This window comes from Furipterus horrens, unplaced genomic scaffold (assembly GCF_987537825.1).
Source record: "Furipterus horrens unplaced genomic scaffold, mFurHor1.1.pri manual_scaffold_3, whole genome shotgun sequence".
NCBI lineage: Eukaryota > Metazoa > Chordata > Mammalia > Chiroptera > Furipteridae > Furipterus > Furipterus horrens.
Genome location: NW_028327173.1, coordinates 162,144,409 through 162,170,450, shown reverse-complemented (window position 1 = coordinate 162,170,450; position 26,042 = coordinate 162,144,409). Strand labels below are relative to the sequence as shown.

At 34.7% G+C, this 26,042-nt stretch overlaps 1 protein-coding gene across 2 annotated transcripts in view; it reads left to right on the top strand.

Moving 5' to 3' along the window:
- Nucleotides 1–26,042, top strand: part of ADAM10 (ADAM metallopeptidase domain 10) — a 135,539-nt gene that overhangs the window by 98,358 nt on the left and 11,139 nt on the right. For both annotated transcript variants that reach the window (XM_090270668.1, XM_090270669.1), the window contains 6 exons: nucleotides 5,955–6,118; nucleotides 9,720–9,903; nucleotides 14,692–14,842; nucleotides 17,410–17,593; nucleotides 19,176–19,284; nucleotides 19,757–19,977. In XM_090270668.1, the coding sequence (XP_090126794.1) occupies nucleotides 5,955–6,118; nucleotides 9,720–9,903; nucleotides 14,692–14,842; nucleotides 17,410–17,593; nucleotides 19,176–19,284; nucleotides 19,757–19,977 (1,013 nt within the window). The remainder of the gene's footprint in view (nucleotides 1–5,954; nucleotides 6,119–9,719; nucleotides 9,904–14,691; nucleotides 14,843–17,409; nucleotides 17,594–19,175; nucleotides 19,285–19,756; nucleotides 19,978–26,042) is intronic.

The window sequence follows — 26,042 nt, the reverse complement described above, 5'->3', positions numbered from 1 at the left end:
TAAAATATACTCAATTTTATGATGTCATTAAGGTACAAGCTTATGTCATGGGCTGCATCTACCATAGTTAATATATTTGGACAATTTTCCTTTATGATAATCTATGCTGGTTTTGTTGCATTGTCAGCAGATTGTACATCTCATTCTATCCTATGTTTCACATTTTATAACTTTTATATTCTGAAATTTCTTTTCCTCTTCTGAATAGTTAGTTAGATGATTTTATCGCAAATCTTATGATTACTTCTCCTTATTCATTAGTAAGTACTGCAAAAACTCAGGGATTCATTTGATTTTTATTTGTACATTATTATTGTTAGTATATTGGTTTTCAAAGTATCTCCATGGACTAGCAGCATTAGCATCATTTGGGAACATGTTAGAAATGTAAATTCACGGACCTCACGCAGGTCTACTAAATCAGAAACTCTGGGTGTGGACCCCAGTATTCTTTGTTTGAAGAAGCGCTCCAGGTGTTACTGATGCACACTAAAGTTTGACAATTCCATATTAATATTTTTGTTTCCAAAGAAGCTTGCTCACAAAATGTCTCTGGGCAAGTGATTGGATGACCTCAAACTAAAAACTTGCCTGCCATTTTGCATTTTAAACTCCAGACTTGTTCATTAAGAACATAATGCTCCTGAAGGAGCTTTGGCATTTAGGTCATCATTTGTGATACTGCTCATTTTACTGAGGCAGCAGTAGGCAGAGTTCTGGACTGAAAATGGTGGAACACATTACCTGTAATTTTGTCATTGGGTTTTTCCATCTGATGCCCTCTTCCTTTAATCTGTTGTTAACCCTCAATTTCAACTTTTAGAATCCTTCTTTAAGAGCTTCTGGGGAGGGCTAGATAAGGACAGAGAATGGAGACCAGAATGGGAAAGAGAGAAAGAATCTTTGTTCCTTGGACCTGACATTTTTTTTCTTTTATACATGTAGGGCACCTGCCTTGCCATAACATTGACAGCTTTCTTCTTCATTTCCCTTTGCCCTCAGACTACTTGAACTGAGTTTTATATTTGACTTACATTTTATTTTTTATTTTTTATGACCCAGTGATTTCACTTTTGGGAATATGTCCAAAGAAACCTGAAACACTAATTTAAAAGAATATATTCACCCCTGTGTTGATTGCAGCATTATTACAACAGCCAACATCTGGAAACAGCCTAGGTGTCCATCAGTAGATGAGTGGATTAAAAAGCTGTGGTACATTTATACAATGGAATACTACTTGGCTGTAAAAAAGGAGATCTTACCTTTTTTTTAACAGCATGGATGGACCTGGAGATTATAATGCTAAGTGAAATAAGCCAGTCAAAGAAAGACAAATAACATATGATCTCACTTATTTGTGGAATCTACTGAACAAAATAAACTGACGAACAAAATAGAAACAGAGACATGGAGACATGGAACAGACTGACAACTGTCAGAGAGAAGGGATTTTGGGAGGCTGGATGAGAGAAGGTAAAGGGATTAAGCAAAACAAACAAACAAACCATCATATATCCATTTCTAATCTATCTGTCTATTTACCTATATCTATTTTTATATCTTTATATTTGGTCTTATTATTTCAATACCCACATGAGGTATAGGTGTTATTTCCTCCATTCTACAGATGAGAAAACTTGAGTTCAGAGACTGACCAACCCAGTATCACACAGAACCTAGAATCTGGACCTTCTGACTCCAGGCTTAGTGAATTTGATGGTTATTTTACTAGGCATTATATACTGTAACATTCTAGTTTTCTCTTTCTAAGACATTTCTAATAAGTTGAAATGTTTCCTGCATATTAGTAGAGGTTTTATATTGTTGGAATCCATTTCCTTCTTAGGAGAGAGCAGTTATAAAATAGTAATACACTATAATATTTAATATCATTATGGGTAACTTAGCATAGTGGGGAGAGCATTAGATTGGGAGCTATGAGACTGGGTTCTTGGCCCGTCTGCCTCTATAAATTTAGGTAAATCATTTTGGTTCAGTTTGTTTATTTGTCACCTTAATATGTTCTATCTTTCCCCTTCCTGTGAGACCTCATGTTTCTGCCTATATATCTTAGTGATCCTTGCTGTTATCTTGTGTGTGTGTGTGTGTTTTTTAAGTAGCATTTCCCACTGATCTGTTCAATTTGTGATCTGTTACTGTTTCTTAATCTTTGTAAAAATTTTTATTTGGCCTACTTAATGTCGATTCTGTTGTATTTGCCTAATTTTATTTAATTCTGTAGATATTTCACTATTCAAATATATGGTAGTGGAAAGGATTTTGTTGTGATACTGTGTTAATTTTCACAGAACAGTTACACAAATTATTAGCTGTTGTCCTCTTCACCAACTCAGTTAAGCTGGGGAAAACAATGAAGGTTGAAACATTTGAATAGTAAGTTTCTTGTCTTTAGGCCTTTTTTACACTATTTGTATGTTTGTATTTAATTTCATATTGTAGTTAGGTGCTCTCTTGGATTTTCTTAATGAGGAAGAGAGCACCTTGTGCCTTAACTCTGTAATAAGTAGAAACAGCTAACAAACTGGGCTGACTTGGAGGCTCCCATTTAAAATTATACTGGGCCTTGAAGAGAGCCCAAGAAAGGGAGTCTGGTCTCCAAGACAAAGTCAGTCTTGAATATGAATCTGGAAAGATTACTGTGAACTTTATATAAGGAAAGTTTTTTGTTAAGCAGGTAGCCTCTTATTTAATTTAGAGCCTGAAACATTGGTTCCTTAACAGGGTAAATTCTTCATATTAAAGATTTCCCTTGTTCTGCTTCATTTGCTGTACTCTTCTAACATGCCTTTTGAGTGGCCATTTATTTATTTATTTTTTAAGGTACATTCTGCTCATATATTATTCATCTTGATGTTACTAGTTAACCTAAAGAGTGTAGACTTACTTCAGCCAGGTCACTGAATAACTAGATCTGGAATTTCTCTCCATAGTTAATCCTGAACCATTCAGTATTACTCTGACCGTTTGTGAAGAACATTTTTTGAGGCATTTCACTTGGTAGAAATAGTCTCTTCTGTTTTTCTTATTTTAGAAACTTTAGTTTGATTTTACATATTAGTATTTGAGGGCCTACAGAGCTCAACATGAGATAACCCACAGCCCAATTGAATTCTTAACCTGTTGTTTAAAACTAATTACGAGGTTGAGAGGATTACATCATTACCATGTTGCAACAGAACACTTAATATTGGCGTTTCTTTCAGTTCTGGATTGTCACCAGCAAGATGTTTAACATCTCTGGTTCCTACTCATTACATGTGAGTACTGTCCCCCCAGACATGAAAAGACAAAAAAATGCTCTTAGATATTTCTTCATCTATCTTGGAGTGGTACTACTCTCTGGTTCAGAATTACAACTCAGATCAATACTGTGTGGTCAGCATACTACTAGTAAGTTTTAGGTACTTAGATCTGCTCACATCAAAGCTGTACTTTTGGACTCCGTCAAGGTATTATGTTATCTTTGTAATTTTTCTAATTTGCGGGGAGGGAGTCTATTTTAAAGTTTATGATTGATACTGACTTCAGCTCTCAGGCTATCCTATAGATAAGAAAACTATTATTATACTTCTTTGTTGGTCATTGAGTCATTCATCTATGAGTAATTGCTTTGACTTGAATTTTTAAAGCATTTTACTCATTGTTGTTTACAATTGTATTTTTCAATCAAGACATATATAGTAAAATCTTAAATTTTTAAGATAAAGCAATTGTTGAACTTCATTTATGGTTTAGTAATAGGTCTATATAATATCTCTGCACTTCAAGTTTCTGGCATATCAAAACTATAGTATTAAAAAAATAAACCATAACTTACAATATTAGATATAGTATTTTATCTCTTCCTGTATAATTGAGTTATTCCAACATATGCTATTGGCCTGTAACAAAATACTAACCTTTCCTATGAGTAATAGTCATTAAGATCAAAAGCAGTTGTTTAAGGCACTAAATATGATATGAATTACCAAGGCTTTATTTCAGAAAAGTACACTCAAATTTATGTATGTACTTCTCTGACACTAGATAGATCTTAAAAATACAGGAAAGTATATTATCAGAGTTTCTAATATATGCTATTTACTTTTCTTTTAACTGATAAATTTGCACTGTGGAATCTTCTATACTTAATTCAAGTTTGACAGTACATTGGACCAATTTGCATATGACAGATCTTCACTAAGGCAAGATACTAATTTACTATTTGTTCAAAACTGTAATTTGTAGACTATTATTATCAAATACAGAGTGCTTATTCCTATCTTTTCTACTTTCTAGAAATAGTGATATAGTCCTTAGAACTCACCTCTTAAAAGTAGAGGTACCTTAAAAAAACACATAAAATATTCATAAGTTATTGGCTGTTTCCTTTTCATTCAGTTTCTTGAATAAAAGGTAGTAAGTTTTAAATATCATAAAGGTTCTCAATCCTTTGCTGGTTAAAACTCTGCATATGGCTCTTCATTTTATTTTTTTTGTGAAGCACATTATCATTTCAGCTTCCTAATTTGTAACTTAATGGTAATTCAAATTTATGTTTTGTTGCCATATACTTTGTAATTTTAAAAGGAACAAGACAGCAATTGTAGTATCATGCTATTCTTGCAGATCTATTTTTAATTGCTTTTTATTATATGCTTTATCAGGGATTGTAAGTATTAGGTTAAAAAAATGATTTAATGAGAAAGCTAATTTGAAATAATTTGACCAGTTATCAGAATATGCTAATCCATTTGATTGTATTTTAACAAAAAATCAAATAGAGAAACCTTTTAAATGTGAATATGAACTAAAGAACTCACTAAGTCTTTAATAGAGTTATTAAGAAAACTATGATTTTCTCAGTACAATGTAAATAAAGACATGGATTGGTCAGCCAGTTTCTAATTTTCATGTTGTTCTTTTTCTGATTTCTTATGTTAACTGCCTTAAGATGTGAAAGCACTTTCATTTTGGTATTAAGCTCTGAAGTTCAGGAACTATTCAAGAACTGTAAAATGATTTAATATGTATAAGTAAAGGTGCATGTTTTCTTTTAAAATTCAAGACACATTAGAAAATCATAATTCAATTTTTTGTTTTATTTTGAAAAAAATTTCAAACGTGCCAAAAAGTTGCAAACATAGTACAATGAATATCTGATAGTTAACATTATGCCACATTTTCTCTCCCTTCCTTCACATGTTCTCCTTTCTTCAAGCCTCCCTTTGTTTTTTACCCTTTTAACATTATTATTTTTTTCAGCTTTATTGAGGTATAATTGACAAATAAAATTGTAAGATATTTGAAGTGTACATTGTGATGATTTGCTGTTCTTACACATTATGAAAACTTATACATCTTGTAAGTGAAAGTTTGTACCTTCTACCAACCTCTTCCTATTTCTGCCAACCCACAACCCCAGCCCCCGGCAATCACTAATTCTTTTCTTTAAAAAAAATACATTGTATGTTGCCTCTCAGGATAATTAATCACATAGATACTCCTGTGCATCACTGCCTTTATTTGTAGAAGTGACTTTCTCATAATCTACTTGAGAATATTTTACTCAACTTTCATTAACTTAAAGTTTTATGTTTAAAAGATTAAAGGTATGGGCTTTTATTCGTATAAATACTGATACATTCAAATTTAACAGAAATGTAAATATTTGTTTTGCTAAATTAATGGGAGCAACAATTGGGGGACATTTTAATTATGAACAGGAACATTTTATAGGGGCTTTGTACTCCATCCTGGGAATTCCTTCATTAAAACTTATTTGAAATGATTTCCTAATCTTGGACCAAAGAAACTTTTAAGTGTTTGATATATGTGGGTACCAATTGTATTTTGGACTCAAAATATAAAATGTCTTAATATTGCACATATTAGAAAGTTATTTTGAGGGGAAATAGATACTAATTTAGCCATCTTTTGTTCTGAATTAGGAAGCTCTGGAGGAATATGTGAAAAAAGTAAGCTCTATTCAGATGGTAAGAAGAAGTCCTTAAACACTGGAATTATTACTGTTCAGAACTATGGGTCTCATGTACCCCCCAAAGTCTCTCACATTACTTTTGCTCATGAAGTTGGACATAATTTTGGGTCTCCAGTAAGTACTGCCTAATTACTAGATTTTAAATAAAATAATAAAAGTTATTAACCTACCTTTTATGTCACTGAGTTTTTGTTTGTTTACAATGAAAACAAACAAGTATGTATGACTGTTTAGTTTTTATATGTCAGAACATAGTTGTGTATTTGACCATATCGAAAGGGAGTAAAATAGAATGTTTGTGATTAAAGTAAGAAAAATCAACCTAACAATGCCAGAATTCTATGAAGGCAAGGGATTTTGTCTGTTCCATTCGTTTCTATATCTCTTGGCCCTAGAACAGTACCTGGCACATGGTTTATTGAAATAGTCGTTGAATGAGAATCACTTTTTATTATTTAAAGTCCATCTTGAATGTTAGCAAATTGTGGAGTAGTAGTTTTGCTGAATTCTGTTAAAGCATTGTTATGGCTCACTAGTTTGTCTTTATTGTGAATGAACTTGATATTTTAAAATCTTTTAGTACAAAAAAAAATTAACATACATAAAAGTAGAGAAAAATAGTACAACTATCATATACCCATCATCCAGAACAGGGGGTCACCAAACTTTTTTGTATACAGCCAACTAGTGAATATTCTAGGCTTTGGGAATAACATTTCTGTTGTATATTTTTCTTTGTTGTTTACTATATGTAAGTTTATTTTACTTATACCTTATGATTTGTAAAAATGGGAATTTTTATGAGTTTAGAAAAATATATAGTATAGTTTAAAATCCTCACATGTACTTCTCTGTTTTCCCCGGTTTGAAAAATATTAAATGCCATCTCACTAAATTGCAAGTCCTTACTCTTCTAAGTCTCAAGCAGAAATTGATAGATTATTATTAGTACTCTTGGAGGAAGCATTTTAAATGTATTTAATCTCACTACCTCTTGACTGCTTTTATGACTTGTTGTTAAAAGAATAATTGAAATTTTAGAGATGAGCAGAGAACTGTTGTTCACAGTTAATTTGCATTTTTCAGGACAGTTAAATGTCCTCTCATGTCTCCCTGTTCCTTTGTTTCCAACCCTCACCAATGGAATTGATTGTAGCACCCTCCTAACTATTCTTTATCTTTTAGTCTAGGTCCTCTCACAGCTTAATGTGCATAAATTATGGAGGACCTGGAATACAAATCCAGGTTCAGTGAGTTTTTGGTGGGGCACAAGTTTCCACATTTCTAAGGAACTCCCTGTTGCTGCTGTCTGTGGACCACACTTGGAGTAGAGAATCTAGCCTGTTCTCTTCACTCCCTGTCTAATCTGTCCCCTGCTCAGTTGCTGGAGAGGTGTTTTTAGTACATTAATGTTATATTACGTATTATTTAATGGATAAATTGGTTCACATTTTTTTGTCTGTCGTGCTATCTTTTCCTGTCATACTGATATGGGCTTTCCGGAGGTTCAGGGATCTGAAAGTCTGTGACCCACTGGGGTTCTGGGCTTCCAGCAGGAAAGGAATGTGAGCTAGCAGAGCTTCAAGTGAGAGCTTAGTAGTGGAACAGACAGAGGCTGCTGCTACTCCATAGACAGAGCAGCCCTGCCCTAGTGGGATTTACTTTTCCTTTACTGAGGCTCATTTAATCAGGGGGTAGGGCATTCAATACGGGGAGGAACATTCATGATTTTTCCAGGAAAAGGGGTAGAGACTTCCTGGAAGAGCACCATTGACCATATTATGACCTTATATGGGCTTTCTATTTCCTTGGTGGGGGGGGGTCATTTAGTATGCTAGTATATTACAGTGAGCATATAATGAGGCTGAGGGTTTACTGCAAGGTGAAATTAGTCATCTGTTAGATGAGCTGGCCTCCTGTTGGTTCTAAGCCATAAATCCTTGTAGGGGTTGGTCTTGCTATCTCCACGATAGCCCTTGTAGCCTGTATTGGTTACAGCCCTTTTACCACACACCCTCTCTCAATACCAGACTAGTTTTAATGGTTCTACCATGCTTAAACACACCCCATTCCTTTGTGCATATTATTCGTGCTATCATTCATATACATGGTAAGTACTTAGTAAGTATTTATTAAGTAATTTAATAGTAAGATCAGCTAGAACCATAAACTCCTGAGCCTGTCTTCCTTGCCATCTGTATCTGAAATCTGTCTTTACCTCTCCTGTTATAAATCTGTATATTATGTCAATGTTACTTTACTCTGAGTGGTTCACACTATCCCTTATATTTGCTTATGCTATCTCCAATATTTATTGCACACCTACTGTTAACCACTTTATAAGCTTTGTTGTGGGAAGTTGTAATCATACGTGAGACAGATTCTGTGTCTCAATATGAAAATTCTAATATGTGCCCACTCTTACCAGATTAATCTTTGTCTAAGTATAGTTATGATCATTCTGATCATGTCACTTCCATTTAAAACTTACTTCTAATACCTACTGATACAATTTTCTTAACTTAGCATTTAGAGTTTTCCATAATTTATGTCAAGTTTATTTTCAGTTTTATCTCACCTTTCATCAAATTAAGTAATAACAGTTCTTTAAAACTTTCCTTCTGCCAGGAAGCCCATCTCTACCTGTTGAAATCTTGATCCATGCTGTTATATATTGTAAATTAATATGACCCTTTTGTCAGGCAGTTTGGTAGTGTGTATCAAGACCCTTAAAATGTTTGACCTTTTTATTGACTGACTCTATCTCTGGTAATCCAGCTAAAAGAAATAAATGCAGAATCTGTCAAAGATGTGTACATTTCAACAATAAAATAAAAAGGTACCCATTGCCATTTTATTTACGATAACAAACAATTTTAAACAGCTTACTGTCCCCATGCTAGGAAGGTATCATGGAATGCTCTGCTATCATTTCAAAATAGTTTTTGGCTGGGTGGCTCAGTTGGTTAGAGCATCATACCATGCACCAAAGAGTTGCAGGTTCAATTCCTGGACAGGGTTCAGACCTGGGTTGCGGTTTGATCCCCAGTTGCAGCATGTGGGAGAGGCAGCCAATTGATGTATCTCTCACATGGATGTACATACGTATATCTTTTCTTTTATTCCACAAAGCAGTGTTTTGGTTTCGCCTCTTGGCTTTTCTTTATTTTCATTTAAAAACAGAGCATTTTGTTTCTATCCCTATTCAGCATTTACTTATCTTTTCTTATATAATAGTAAGTTCTCAACACTCTAGATGTCTATCCTGTATGTACTTAGCTCCATATTGTTCACTTTTGTTGCCTGTTTTTTCCCACCTCTGTCTTCTCTGAATTGTAATAACATGTAATTTAAAATGTATTTTAAAGAATATTTAGTAGTTGTGAGTAGTTTATATTCCTGTTACTACTTTTAAAAGTAAGTGAACTTATTTTTAATACAGTTTTATGATAGTTGTCCTCCATTCTACTCCCTACTTACAAAGCTATAAATTGTAGTTAGAACTTTACTGATTTTTCCTTCCCTTCTAAGACAGCAGCCTTAAAAGAGCAGATTTTTTTTCTATCACACAATCTAAAACAGTAGTAAGATCTTTTATAAAGGAGAGTTCACCAGACTTCTATTGTTCTTCTGATGAGAAAATTACATTTACTCAAATGACCTGAAAACCTTATTTTATTTCCCTGTTTATGTAAGTCTATATTCTGTTTGACAGCATGATTCTGGAACAGAGTGCACTCCAGGAGAATCTAAGAATTTAGGACAGAAAGAAAACGGTAATTACATCATGTATGCAAGAGCCACATCTGGGGACAAACTTAACAACAATAAATTCTCACTCTGTAGCATTAGAAACATAAGCCAAGTTCTTGAGAAGAAGAGAAACAACTGTTTTGTTGGTATGTATATTTTCCCAATATTTTATTATGAATATTTTCAAACTTGAAAGAATTGTACAGTGTGCATAGATGTTCACCTATATTTTGACTGTTAACACTTTGCTGTATTTGCTTTATTACATATTAATCTATCCATCCCTTAGTCCATATTTTTGTTGCAATTTAAAGTGGATTATGTCAGTATACTTTACCTTTAAACAATTCAGCATATATATTATTAGAGATAATTTTTGTTTGCGATTTTTTTTTACATAAATGAAATGCATAAATCCTAAGTCCACAATTTGATGAGCTTTGACAAATGCATTTCCCTGTTCAACCTGTCAAGATATAAAACATTTCTCTCACCCAGAAAGTTCTTTCACTTCCCTTCCCAATCAATCTCTGCTCCCAGAACACACATAAAAGTAACCACTATTCTGTCCTGACCAGTGTGGCTCCATTGGTTGGGCGTCATCCCGCAAAGCAAAAGGTCACCAGTTTGATTCCTGTCCAGGGCACATGCCTGGGTTGCGGGGCTCAATCTCTGGTTGGAGCGCATGTGAGAGGCGTTTACCGTAATCGATGATGTTTCTCTCCCTCTCTTTCTCCCTCCATTCCCCTCTCTCTAAAAATAAATAAAATCTTTAAAAAAAGAGAGAGCAGTAACCACTACTCAGATTTATTTTGCCGTAGATAAATTTTGCTTGTTTTACTTCTTATAAATGGAATCATACACTTTGTACCCTTTTGTGGACAGCTGCTTTTACTCAGCACAATATTTTGAGATTTATCATTAGTATTTTCTTTCATGTTATTGCTGAGTGGTATTGCAAAGCACCACAGTTTGCTCATCCACTGTCTTACTGATTAGCACCTGGCTTTTTTGGTTTTAGGCTAATATGAATTAACCTGCTATGAAATTCTTTTTTCCCATATTGTAGTAAGGTATATATAATATAAAATATGTATTTAAACTAATTTTAAGTGTATAGTTCAGTGGCATTAAGTATATTCATAGTGTTGTTCAACCATTACCACTATCCATTTCCACACTTTTTTATCAATCCAAATAGAAATTCTGTAATCATTAAATAATAACTCCTGTTTTTCCTCTCCTCAGTCCCTGATAACCTCTCATCTATTTTCTGCCTCTACAAATTTGCCTGTTCTAGGTACCTCATATAAGTGGGATTATACAGTATTTGTACTTGTGTGATTCTGCCTTATTTCACTTAGCATAATACTTTCAGTATTCAAGTTGTAGCATGTGTCGGATTGCCAGACTTTTTTATGTCTGGATAATGTTCCACCGTATGGATATGACACATTTATTTATTCATCTGTTATGTCTCTCTCATGACACTTAATATTCTAAATAATCTAGCTCGTATTATGTTTTTTGGGGGGGGTTCTTGTTCTATTTCACAAAATTATAAGCTACTTGAACGCAAAATTGAGGCTGCTCACCTTGCACATAAATTCCACTCAAAAATGGGTTTAAACATATGACAGCAAAGGAGAAAGAATGGAGGAAGATCTGCAGAGAAGCATAGCCTTTTTATTTTAAGCTGGATTTTAAAAATTGAGGTATAATTGACAGGAGATTATGACCTTCTGTTTTTAACTGTAATTTTATAATTTAGATTCACATGCAGAAATAACAGATTCTATGTACCCTTCACCCAGTGGTAACTATCTTGCAAAACTGTAGAATATCATAACCAGGATATTGACACTGGTACAATCCACAGATCTTATACAGATTTCCCCAGTTTTTCTTGTTCTCAGTTCTACAGTTTGGTCACGTGAGTTGGTAGGTATAAGTATCCAGCACAACAGTCAAGATACAGAACAGTTCTATCACCACAAGGAACCTTCAGTGTTTTCTTTAATAACCACACTCACCTCTCTCCTACTGTTCCCTCACTTTCCCCAGGAAACTGTTCCGCATTTCTAAAGTTTTGTTACTCCAGAAATGTTACATAATTGGAATCATACATCATATGTAACCTTTGGGTACTGGCTTTTTCATTAGCATAATTCTCTGGAGATTCATCCAAATTGTTGCCTGTATCAATAGTTTCTTTCATTTTATTGCTAAGTAGTATTTTGTGAAATGTTTATACCACAGTTTGTTTAACCATCTACTTGTTAAAGCACATCTGGGCTATTTTCATTTTTTTGACTATTATGAATAAAGCAGCTAGAAACATTCATATACAGGTTTTTTATGTGAATATAAGTTTTTATTTTTCTGGGATAAATGCCCTCAAATCCAATTGGTGGGTCATATAGTGATTATTTGTTTTTATTTATGTGAAAACTGACAAACTTTCTAGAGTGATTGTACTATTTTACATTCCCATCAGCAGTAGTATGAGTGATCTAACTTTTCAGCATCCTTGCCCACTTTGGACATTTTTAGCATTTTTATTTTATCCATTCTAATAAGCATATAGTGATATCTCATTGTGATTTTAATTGATAATTTTCTGATAGCTAATGAATGATGTTGAACATCTTTTCATGTGTGTATTTGGCCATTTCTAATTATATATATTTTTCTGTTGAGTTTTGAGGGTTCATTATATGGTTTAGATACTAGGTATTTGTCAGATACTGATCTGCAAATATTTTCTCCCAGTCTGTAGCTTGTTTTTTCTTCCTTTTTTAAAAAATTCTTTTTCACAGAGTCTTTTCCAGAGCAAAAGTTAAATTTTGATAAGGTTCAAATTATCTATTTTTACTTTCATTGACTGGCTTTCTCTTTTGAAGCCATATTTTTCTTTTAAAAGTATAGATTAAAATTACACTGATGTCATTTTTGTTTTTATTATCAATGTAGTTTCTCTAAAGCTTCTTAATGCTGCATGATTTCTTCATTTGTAAACTGTATTTTCACAAATAAAATTTCTGGTTGAAGGTGACTTTTAAAATGAGCATATTGCTTTGTAGGTATTATGGTAAGGAAATTTGTTTTTATAATGAAGTATGTACCTATTTTTGCATTTAAACAGCACTTTTTCTGTGTTTAAGCTGTAGCAATGAATTGATTGATGTAATAGTCCTATATAAGATGTAAATTAATGTGTAGTTAATATTCCATAAAGATTTTCTGACGTTATTATTTTCCCTTTTCTCCTTAATTACATGTCACATAGATTATTACTAGGCTTTAGAAAAATCATTATTTAGTTACGTATGTATGTGTGTATACATCTAGTTTTATAAAACAGAAGAGATGGTATAAAATGAAAGAAAGATAGAACTTTGATTATTGCTAAGATTATCCTTAATATTTGATGTGGTTAAAGATAAGAATGAACTTTCTGAATATAGAGCTAGACTTTCTAGAATATTTTTGATTAAGATATCCCTTGTGTTGAGTTAACATTTGCGATGTATTCCCTTCTATTTATTGAAGCCTGTACTACAACTGTTTTCCAGATTGATTTGGTATAGGAAAAGATCACCAGATTTTAGATTGAGGACACCTGCATTTAGTCTTGTACCTGTACTGTGGCATATGGTTTCCTGCAAGTCACAACTCTCTGAAAGTTTTCTTTTCTATAAAATGAAGACATTTGATTTTTATAATTTCCCTGCAGATGTTGAAGTTCTGTGATTTTATGATCTTACAAAGAGTAGCATTCTTGTTCTAATTTTAAACTTCATTGATAAAATCAAAGAACTTTAAAAGAGAGCCTAAAATTTTCTCTAAAATTATTCACTATGCTTAGGCCAGGCAGCCTAACCTTAATGAACCAAGACTTGACCCCGTACTGATAGGCTCTGTGGGAATACAAAAAATGTAAACGATACCTGGTTCTTCCCTTAAGGAGCTTGGTCTAGCTAAGGAGCAAAACTAATTTAACTTAAAAAAAATTACTTATGGACTAAGATACAATCAGCCAAATATAATAGAATGTGGGAAATTCCACAGGACAGAATGACCAACTCTTTAACAAATAAAGCATGTAAATAAACATAAAAAGAGAGGACTGAATCTGCTATATATTAAAAGAACTTAAGACACATCAACTGAAAGCAATCATGGAAAGAGGGTTTGGGGGAACCCTTTGTAGAACTTTGTTCAGATAAACTAGTTGTAAAAATATAGTTGAGTAAAACTGAACATGGTTTGACAATTAGATGCTATTAAGCATATGGTTAATTTTGTCAGATGTGATAGTAGTATATGGTTAGATTTTTAAAAAGCAAAAAGCTTCTAAGATTCATTCTGGATTATTTATAAGAACAAAGGAATATATTAGGTGGAGTTGTTTACAGTATGTTGTTGATAATTGTTAAAGCTGAGTGATTGGTACGTGGAGGTCATTGTACTTGCTGTATTACTACTTCTATATAGGTTTGACATCTTTCGTTTACCAAAAAAAGGTTTAATATTTTCTGGTTGACAAATCACTAACTTAATTTGTATTTGTGTAATATAAACAGTGTTGTCATTGTTCAGTAAAGCTCAATGTGGCGTGGCCTAAGTAGAATGTTATCACTTCTAGAATGGACCTTAGAGGAGGAGATCATCAGGTCAAATCCCTTCACTATACAGGTGAGGGAACTGAGACCCCGAAAAATGGAAGTAAATTGCCCACACCACATTGCTAAATTAGTGACTGAGCCAATGTTGGAATTAGGTCTTCTAATTTCTAGATTTCTAAATTGTTCTACCTTTCTTATTCATCAAAGTTTCCCTTTCTCCTTTTGCATGAATCTCCAAAGACTTTGTGAATTTTAAATGAAATTAATGGGTTCATACAGTGCTTACTCTGCCTTGTTTATCCTCAGAATCTGGCCAACCTATCTGCGGAAATGGGATGGTAGAGCAGGGTGAAGAATGTGATTGTGGCTATAGCGACCAGTGTAAAGATGAGTGCTGCTATGACGCAAACCAGCCAGAAGGGAGAAAATGCAAGCTCAAACCTGGGAAACAGTGCAGGTACCTTGATAACTCCAGTCGTGTTTATGTTCCTATAAAGTCACTTGAAGGCAGTTAAGACAAAGTAAAAACAAATTAAGAGATGCATATGGTTTTGAAACCATCTTTATTTGTTGTTTTGTTTTATTTTTTTCCCCCCAATATATTTTATTTCTACTTCATAGCATTGGTTAGTGCACTGCTGTTGGCAGATTAAACTACTTGTAATTGTAATTTGGTGGGTATTAAAAAAGACATGCAAAGAATGCTCAGTGAAAAACATTTTATTTAATTCTTAACTTTAAAAATATGACTTGTCTATATTTTTAGAATCTTAATTTTAAATATTTAAATAATACAAATTTCATACACTTATAACTTAATATCATATAATTATTTTACTTGTCAAATTACTTTGATAGTAATTGATATAAACAATAGAATATTGTTAATGCAATACTTTTTATTTTTTTTTATTTTTTTTTCAGATTTAATGTGTTTTATTGATTAAAATATTACATTTGTGCCAATTTCCCTTCCCTCTGCTCCCCTCCACCCGGTGGCCCCCCTCCCTCCAGTTGTCCCCCCCTTTTAGATTATGTCCATTAGTTGTGCATACAGTTCCTCCCAACCTCTCTCCGTCTATTCCATTCCCTCCTACCATGATCCCCAATTCCTATATCATCTCCCTCCCTCTCCCCACTCCCCCTCCCTGTTGACCTCCCCCCAATATGCTTCCCGTACCCACAGTTCCTTTTCCACTCTCGTTGCCTGTTTAGTTTGCCTTTGTTTCATCTCCCTAGCTTCTGTTTTTTAAACCAGTCCCTTTAACATCTCATATAACAGTGGTTTGGATCTAATGAACTCTTTCAGTTTTATTTTGTCCTGGAAACACTTTCTCTGTCCTATTCTGAATGACAATTTCGCTGGATAGAGTATTCGTGGTTGTAGGTTTTGGATTTTCATTACTTTGAATATTTCTTGCCAGTCCCTTCTTGCCTGTAGGGTCTCCCTTGAGAAGTCAGCTGATAGTCTAATTGGGACCCCTTTGTACATAATTCTTTTCTTCTCTCTTGCTGCTTTTAAGATTCTCTCTTTATCTTTAATTTTTGACATTTTGATTATAATGTGTCTTGGAGCGGTTCTCCCTGGGTCCAGTCTCTTGGGAACTCTCCTTGCTTCCTGGACCTGCAAGTCTATTCCCTTCCCCAAGTCTGGGAAGTTCTCCTTTATTATATTTTCACTCAATTTTTCAAGTTCTAGTTCATCTTCCTCACTCTCTGGCAAACCAATGATTCTTATGTTGGGCCTTTTATAGCTGTCCCAGAGGTTTCTGATCCTCTGATTGTTGCTTCCCATTTCCTTTCTCTGCATTGGTTGACTGCTTGTTCCTTCTCCATATTCCAGTTTGTTGAAATGAACTCTGGATTTTTTTTCCTCACCATCTGTTTCGTATGCGGTTTTGTTCCTTTCGTTATGAATGTTTTTCGCTTCTTTCTTATCTTTTTCCTGCTCTTTTGTGAATTCTGTAAGCCACCTGTTAACAATGGCCCAGAACTGAGCCTCTGACAGGTTTCTTATCTGTTCGTCTGTCAGGTTCTCTATCTGTTGCCTGGCGAGCTGTGCCACCGGGATTTCTATAGTTGTCTGCCTCATTTTGACAGATGCGTTTTGTTTTCTTGGGCCGGCTGTAGGGGGCAGTGCCTGTGTACGCCTCACAATTCAGCGACCGGCGCCTGTCCGCGACCTATTTCGCAGCGCTGTGGTGCTTTCTTTGGGGGCGGGGGTCCAAGATGGATTCACACAGTTATTCAGCTAGGAGACCGGGATCCGTCCTCCCACCCCCCTGGGCCTCACTGTTCAAGGCGATGCGGTGGCTGCTCTCCCGTGCGCTGGGGTCGCGCACTGCCAGGGGCTTGACTGCAGCCGGGATTTTTCGCCGCCCCGCCGCTGTCCCAGGTGCGACCGCAAACAGCGCTGCCCTCTTTAACTCTTACCTGCCCAAATGGCACCGCTGGTTTATAACTTCATATGTTGGGCTTCCGTGTAGTTTTATTTTCTGGAATTTCTAGTTATCCTTTGTTTTGAATAGTTGTATTCCTCTCTAGTTGTAGAGGGAGACCTAGCGTGTCCGTCTAAGCCTCCATCTTGGCCGGAAGTCGCAATACTTTTTAAATGGTTGGTCTGTCTATCCTAGTTTGATTTTAGCATATACATGTTAGAAAAATTGATAAATTGACTAATAGATGATGTAACTGAAAAGCACTGACAGTTTGCCTTGTACTATATCCATTTTCTATTATAGCCTTTCACTAAAGGCAAAATAGTAAGAATGCCTTGCTTATGAAAAATCATTTTTCTATCCTTATTAGAATGTTGAAACTTAGTAGCTTCTTATTCCAATATTTGAAGTTGTATGTCAGTATTATACCATTTAAAAGATGAGATTTATTTAAAAATTAGGACCACATCTAACCATCTATCTATATCGATCTATATCTACATATCTATCTATCTATCTATCTATCTATCTATCTATCTATGAAATATCCTAGTGGTTTTCCTGACTCATTTAATGTTTTTTCTAGTCCAAGCCAAGGTCCCTGTTGTACAGCACAGTGTGCATTCAAGTCAAAAACTGAAAAGTGTCGGGATGATTCAGACTGTGCAAAAGAAGGAATATGTAATGGCATTACAGCGCTCTGCCCAGCATCTGACCCTAAACCAAACTTTACAGACTGTAATAGGCATACACAAGTATGCATTAATGGGGTAAGCATTTGATTTATATACAGTAGTCCCTCTCAATATCGCGGTTCACTTATCGCAGCCTCACTGTATCACGGGGTTTTAAAAAATATTATATGTAATTATTTATCGCGGATTTTTCACTATGTTCTTAAAGTTACGTAGGTTTAAGAGTATAGCATATGTTTAAGAACATAAGTAGTGTTTATAAAAGTGTGGAAAAGGTTAATAAGGGAGTGGGAAAGGTTAATAAGAGAGTAGGAACAGTTTATAGGTGTGTGGGAAGGGTTTATAAAGCCTTAAAATATATATCGTCGGCAGCCGTCCGTCTCGAGAGATGATGGTGTAGCTTCTTAAGAGTCTATCTGCACCGCCGAGAATGGCTGTGCAGTCCGACTCGGGAGTGACACGGTATCTGTCTCCTCCTGTGTTGAATCGACATCTTGCGATGACGCTGAAGTGTCCTCTCCAGTGAAGCTGAAGCTACAGAGCCTGGGCAGGGTGATATGGAGGGTCTGCTGTTGCCCATGCAGCAGACCCCCCCTCTCTTCGCAGCTGAAGGGTCCAAGGGAAAGACGGAGTCAATACAGCTTGGCTTCAGGTGCGCCGCAGGAGTTGCCGGTGTTGACTACAACGTCAAACCGCCTTAGGGACTCCGGCTCCGGATTTTCTGTCGGGGTTTACACCCTTAGCTTTTCCCCTGAAGAGGTATGCCGCAAGGCAGCGGAGGTTTTTTGGAGTCAGAGTTTTCCTTCTCTGATGTGCCCTGACTGGAAGATCGAACCAGCGACACTTAGCTCGCAGGCCGACGCTCAATCCACTGAGCCAAACCAGCCAGGGGGAAAATATATATAAATACTAAAATAAATGTAAGGTTCCTACTTCGCAGATTTTCACTGATTGCAGGGGTGGGGGTGTCTAGAACGTAATACCCATTATAAGTGAGGGAATACTGTGTTTTTAATTTAGTTTTATAAAACCTTTTTCAGAATAGTTGTTGACACTTTAAGTTGCATGAAGTAATTAATCTCAGTCCCTGTTTCAATAATATTCTTATTTTCCCATAAAGCCATAATGTATTATATTGCTGTGGCATTCGATTAGTTACTGACTTACCTTTTATCTTTCCACTGTGTACTTGATATTCTCTAGAGAAAAATAGTTATACAGCTAGTCATGTGACTTTGTACTGTTTTTAACTTTTATTAATTAATATCTTTTTAATAGCCTAAATAAAGGAATGTGAAGCCTTTGAAGCTTTCTTGGCTAAATGATCACTTTCTTCTACATGAGGAAAACCTCATTTTTCTCTTTTTATAAAGGAGCCATAATAACTAACATAAAATTGATGCTCGTCTACTCTCTGTTTTTACTTTGTAAAGATTTTAAGTTGCCATTTCCTTAAAAGATTTACTATCCTATTTGTACTTAGACTTTTCCAAATGAGTTTATAATGATCCATTTCTGATACTAATCTGTGCTTTTTTCCCCAGCTTGTATTTCTACTTATTTTAGCATTGGAGGCTTATATGTGCCTATTACTGTGAACAAACAACAGACTTGACTATATAGGGATTAAATAATTGATCTTCTGTTTCTCTTTCAGCAATGTGCAGGTTCTATCTGTGACAAATATGGCTTGGAGGAGTGTACCTGTGCCAGTTCTGATAGCAAAGATGATAAGGAATTATGCCACGTCTGCTGTATGAAGAAGAGTAAGGCTTTTAAAATACAAGAAGAGTATAAAATTTGTTTCAAAACCTTACTTTCTCCTATATTTTAGTTGTTAAACTTGGATATACACTTGCACAGATAATTTCCAGCAAAATGGATCCTCTTGAGAGCAATTTTAAATGTAGCATAGCGTTGTGTTTTTACTGTTAGATCACTACAGTATTTTTAAAATGATAAATGAGACAAAAACATTCCAGCTTTATGGCAGTAATTAATATAAATACTGTTAGAAGATTTTAAAGCCATTGTAGGCACTAAATCAAGAGTTGCTGGTTGTTTACTTATATTGTAACATTTCAGGTGAATTACCAGTGCTGTTACCTAACCTAACTAATGAAAGTCTATACATGTCATGATAATGATTTTAGGCAGTTTCTTCCTTATCTCCCTCATTCCCCAACTAGCCCACTGGAAAATCTGATCTTCAATTTATATTTGGCACTTCTTTTCCAGTGGACCTATCAACTTGTGCCAGCACAGGGTCTGTGCAGTGGAGCAAGCATTTCATGGGTCGAACCATCACCTTGCAACCTGGATCCCCTTGCAATGATTTCAGAGGCTACTGTGATGTTTTCATGCGGTGCAGATTAGTAGATGCTGATGGTCCTTTAGCTAGGCTCAAAAAAGCAATTTTTAGTCCAGAGCTCTATGAAAACATTGCTGAATGGATTGTGGTAAGTATAGTTTTTATTTATAAAGAAACTTGATCTTAAAATGTTTTGATCATAATTTTATTTGGCCAGAGGTTACTAGTGTTATGAGAAAAACACTTCTTTTCTTTTTATACTGGAAATACTTTATTTCAAGAGTGATTTTTAAAGTTCAGATATTCCTAGGTATTATTTTCTTTTAAAGAGATCAGAATCTCTGCAGGTGTATAGTTCATAGATTGGTTGGTAGATGATGAGAGTCATTCTGTTTTACTCTGTTCCCTAGTTCATGTCCTGAATGGGTTACTTCCTCCTTTGGAACCCATGAATAGGGCATTTTCATGGAAGTTTTTCCTAGAGTTGATTTAGAAAGCCCTGCTTGCTTTTTATACTTCTCCCTTGTCTCAATATGACAGATAGCCAGCTGCGGGTTCTGCTTTGCTGAACAGGAGAGATGAAAGAGAAATTGGTGATTTTCTGCAGGTTTTTTCTGATGTTTCAGTATAATTTCTGGGTCTTCATCTTGTTGGTGATAGGAATGTTGAACAGGGTTAGATCAGATTTGTTAACGATTATGGATATTCATTCCAACATAAATCCACTGAACTGTATTATTTTTAGTCCACATTCCTCCAAGTTGTTCAGATGTTAAATTACCTGATATTTTCTTAGAAGATTGTTGAGAATGGCTACCTTAACTCACTTAAATATTCATGTTTCTAAGTGATTACATTAAAATATATAACTAGGAAGCTTGCAAGTGAAGTAATTGAGAATGTTCTATACCTGAACTGAATGAGTTTGCTTTGGCAATTGACTTAGAATTTAGCTCTTCCCTTTTACCTGTTTCTCCAATTTTTTCTCACCTTTTTTCCTGTGTTCAGGACTGAGGATACCTCAGAAGCATATAAAGTCATTTGTGTGGATTGTCACTCTTTGATACTCTTAGAATAAACTTGTATAATAAAAATTTTGAAATTATCTGCAACATTAACCATTTGAGTGCCATGTGTGATTGCTAAAATTTGTGTGAGAAATGCATAGTTTACGAAAAATGTCTATAAAAACATTATTATTCGTAATAATTTGCTGAAATTTCATGACAAAGTAAATACACTCTTTTTTGTAAGCAGTGTTCTTTGACACAACTTAGCAAAAAATTTATTGCATTAAAATTATTATAAGTTATTTTAGAAAAAATAAATTCTTTCCTTCAATATGGCTTTTGAAGTGTAATATATGGCATAATATAAAACCTATGATTATAATTTGGAAAAACACATAGCAACATGGATAATAAGCAAGAGGTATGCCCAATATTGCTTAAATTTTTGAAAAAAGAAAACTTCATAATGTACCAAAAAAAGAACACAAACAGCATTCACACTAGAGACATATATCAATAGATATTAACAGTGAAAAGCAGTTTATAAACAAAATACTAACACTATACTGTGAAGCAGTGAAAATGGCCATTAGCAAAAGCTTCCTTATCATGCACACTGCATAGAGTTTTGACGATTATTGCAAAGAGAAATGAAATTAAAAGGATCGTTTAAAATATAAGTAAAAATTATAACAGAATTAATATGTCAGTGTTTGAACAAGCAAAAAATTTGAAATTTGGATCAACATGAGAAAAAGTTATATCAATATATAACCTGAGGTACAAAAAAGAGAACAAAACATAAAATACGAATTATTCCATTGTTATTTACATTTATAGCCATCGAAAAAAGAGTCACTGGGAGTGACGCTGGCACTTTAGTGAAAATTTGTCAGTGTTGCTCACAGTGACATTGGCTCTCAAAGGGTTAAGCACATTTATTATATAAAGGAAGAATAATAGTTTGAGTGTTAGAATATGTGGTTTTTAGATGTGTAATGACTACGTAGTGGAAGGATTATTGAAGTTGGATTTAGGAGACGAAGGTTTAAACCAAATAATGGGGCAATTAGCGTATGTCTCTTTAGAACATGATATGTTACTATTTTTGTCTGCTGTGATTGGTGGATAATAGGTGTTTGATAAAATATCTGTTAAACTGAAGGAGCCTTGTGACACTGGTAAAGTGGAACGAGTACAGGCTTAGGAATTACACAAGGATTCAGGTCATCCTTCTGGCCTTTGTCAGTTCTATGACTTTATGTAGCTTACCTTTCTTGGCCCTTTTCTTTCCTATTTCAACTCAGATCCAGTTCTTTTTTTTCTTTTTTCAGATTATCTCATTAAGAATAAGGTGAGATCTGGTATACTTGTCTACTGTAGAGGTCAATGTGTTCCAAAAAGAAATCTGATAATGGGGATCTCTGAATTATGTTCTACTGAGTATATGTTGTAGCAGGTATTTTAGGTTTTCTAGATAGATGATCATATCGTCTAAAAATAGTATTTTTCTTTCACTTTTTTTCATTATATGTAATCTTGACTCAATTTAATTATAAGTTCAAAAACTTATTTATTCCTATTAAAATATTTAATAGAAATGATCTTTATATAAAGTATTTTTAAAACCTTTTTCATACTTTAGATTTGAGGATTTAGTGAAATGCTTCTTACAGTGAATTAGCAATATGAAGTCTTTTCTCGTGCTTTGGAATTCATTAATCAGGCACTTTTAGGTTTATATAAGTTTGCCTCGGGTGTAGAATACTTTTATTTTATATCCTTGTTGATATTCACATGCCACTCTTTTGGGTAGTATGGTTCACAGCGCCTGAAAATACCACTGTTGTTGCATTTATGGACATAAACAATATGATAACAAACATCCAGTCTCCATAAGTTATTTGTCTTGTTTGTGTTACCTGCAGAGTTCACTTGCATAGTAGAGTTTATTTTGCTACATTAATAGCTCACGTTTTGGTCTTTTATCATGTCAGGAAAGTGTTCTTTTAGTTAGTAATATAGGTTATTAGGATGCTGTGGTGTAAGAAGCTATAAAAGAAATGACAGACTAGTTTCACTGACTTTCCTTTTCAGTGGTCCCGCCGTAACTTTTTGTCTCCTTTTTGTTGTATGCCATTGTATTTTTTCTTCACGTGTAGGGTAAAGAGGAAGAACCTTAGCAGTTTAATGCTTAATAGCATGAGTTACCACTGCTGGTACCATGGTAATGAAGTGATCAAGACTTTTACTTTCTTTTCTGGAGTAAAGTTTTTTTTGGCAATATTTTGACCATACTTTTCAAATATATATTTACTATATTTGTTGAGTGCCTATATGTGTCTGTCTGGCCAGTAGATAATCCTAAAATCCGTCGCATCTTTCAAGGAGTTATCAAGCTCTTGAAAAGTTTGAGGGCATTCACCAGTAAATCTATTAAGACCTGGTGTCATTATCTCCTTTTCTTTAAATGGGAGTCTGAGAACATTGGTAATTCCTTTTCAGTTTCTTCCAGAGTTAGGTGTTTAGATTTTCTACATTTTTTTATTAGGTTTGACATTGTAGAAACCATCTTTGACCTTGATTTTTTTTTCAAATTTATTATTGTATTTTTCCCTCTCTTTTAAAATAATTGCCTGTTATTTTGAGGCTTTCTGAATTTTTAATTTGTTCAGGTTTACAGGAGTTGGACTTTTAAACTTTTTGTTTGGATTATAACCAACTGTATTTCTCATTTTTCAATTAATTTCTGCTTTCATATTTTGCTGTCATTTTATGAACTTAGGTTTTAAGTATCTGCTATTCTTTTTAACCCTCACCTGAGGATATGTTTATTGATTTAAGAGAGAGGAAGGGCAGGGGAAGAGAGAGAGAGACAGACATCAATATGAGAGAGAAACATCTTTCGGGTCATTGAGTTGCCTCTGTACGCATCCTGACCAGGAATTGAACCTGCAACATTTTGGCATATGGGTCGGAGTTCCAGCCACTGAGCCACCTGGCCAGGGCTCTGGTATTCTTTATGAAAGATTTAGAGCAATATTTTCCAAATGTCTCATAGAATACTAGTTCCGTGGGTTTAGTGGTCAAATAAATCTGGAAAACATCACCTACTATAGTCCTTTCTTAGAGATTTGTGAGAATATTATGGAAAACCTGCAATAAAAAACCCTTTTTAACTTTATTTTGAAACTTAATTGACTCCAGAAATCTTTCTACATTCAAGTCTTATTAAACCCTAAATATCCTTAGAGGTCACTTGGGGGAGGAGGCATTAAGAGCAATAGTCCTCATTCCTGGTTATATGTGAGAATTACCTCAAGGCTTAGGCGCATTAAATTCAGAATTGCTTGGGATGGGGCTTACGTATTTCTGATGAGGAGCCAGGCTTGAGAGCCAACCATTTATCTAGAACAGGAGCTGGCAATCTATGGCTTATGAGCCAAGTTCAGCCCATTGCCTGTTTTTGTATGGCTCACAAGTAAGAATGGTTTCACATTTTAAGTAGCTATAAAAAAATATCGAAAGATATTATCAAAATGACATGCTTTTGAAAATATATGAAATTTAGATTTCAGTGTCCACAAATACTGGTTTATTGGAACGTTGCCACACCCATTTGCTTACATATTGTCTATGGCTGCTTTTGCACTTTGAGTAGTTGCAACGGAGACTGTATGGCCCCACAAAGCCTAAAATATTTATCTGGCCTTTTATAGGAAATGTTTGTCAACTCCTGACCTAGAGCAGTGGATCCAAAGTTTAGATAGTCCCCTTACAAGCAGCATCAGCATCAACTGGGAACTTAATAGAGATGCAAGTTATCAGGCCCCACCCTGGACCCACTAAGTCAGTAGGTGATGGTGCATGCTCAAGTTTGGGAACCATTTTTTTCAATCTGTGCTATGTAATGATTTCTTTCTAAAAGACCTGTAACAGAAAATTTCTGCTTTGTCATTCTAATATGTTGAAAATGGAAGATGTCTGTGGTTCTCTAAAGGCCTTCATTGCCTAAGGGAATAGGCCACATAGCTGTCACTTAATGAAACTTGAACAACAAAGATGTAATAATGTCTCAGAACTTAGCATATGGTAAGGACTCAGTATACATTTGTTAGATGAATAAAGCAGATTTCTTAAATGCTATTATTTATATGGAAAAGAACAAAAATTGTGCATATGTATTCACTTTGAGGCTATAGTGTTTTTAAGTTTCTCTTAGTGGTATTTTATCATGCTATTCCAGGCAGAACTTAACTAAACAGTTAGTACCTAGTTTCTGTACGCTTGGCAGATTGGTGTAAGGGGTGGCACATGAGGTGTTGAAGAATAGAAGAACATTTAGTCCTGGTCCAGACTATAGTATATTCTGAAGGATAGAAAGGAAGATCTCTGTCCTTGCAGGGTGGCATAATCAATATCACCACCATAAGGAACTGAGCCCCACATGGTTTTGTGATCCATGGGAAGTCTAGAGTGCATTTGCTGAGAGGGAAAGTTAAACACTGGAACATTCACTGAAAGGATCATATAGTTGACTTTTTCTGGGGATCTTTAAAAACAGTAGATTATTTTATGTCTGAAGAGACTTGAGTACTTGTCTTGCTCCTTTTCCCTCACAGTTTTTTTGTGATAACCTGTTTTACCATTTTATTATCCTATAGGTCTCTTTTTCATTGTTTAGATTGTTAAAATAAAAAACTTGTAATTAGTACATAACAAATTAGACTAGTAAGTTTTGCCCTTTTTTTTTTGTCATTTTTACTTTTTTCTACTTTGTGTTCTTTTGGCCATATAACTGACTATGTGTGTGTGTGTATATATATATATATATATATTTTTTTTTTTTTAAGTACATTTTATTGATTATGTTGTTACAGTAGTTCCAATTTTTTCCCCTTTGCTCCCCTCTGCCCAGTACCCCTCTTCCCTCCAGCAATCCCCCCGCCCCCCCAGTTCATGTCCATGGGTCGTGCATATAAGTTCTTTCACTTCACTCTTTCCTATATTATTCTTAACTTACCCCTGTCTGTTTTGTACCAACTGATTATGCTTCTTAATCCCCGCACCATTTCTCCATTTCTCCCCCTTCCCTGTCCCAGCTGACAACCCTACAGATGATGCCCATGCCTATGATTCTGTTCCTATTCTGGTTTGCTTACTTGGATTTTGTTTTTATTTTTTAGAATCAGTTGTTGATAGT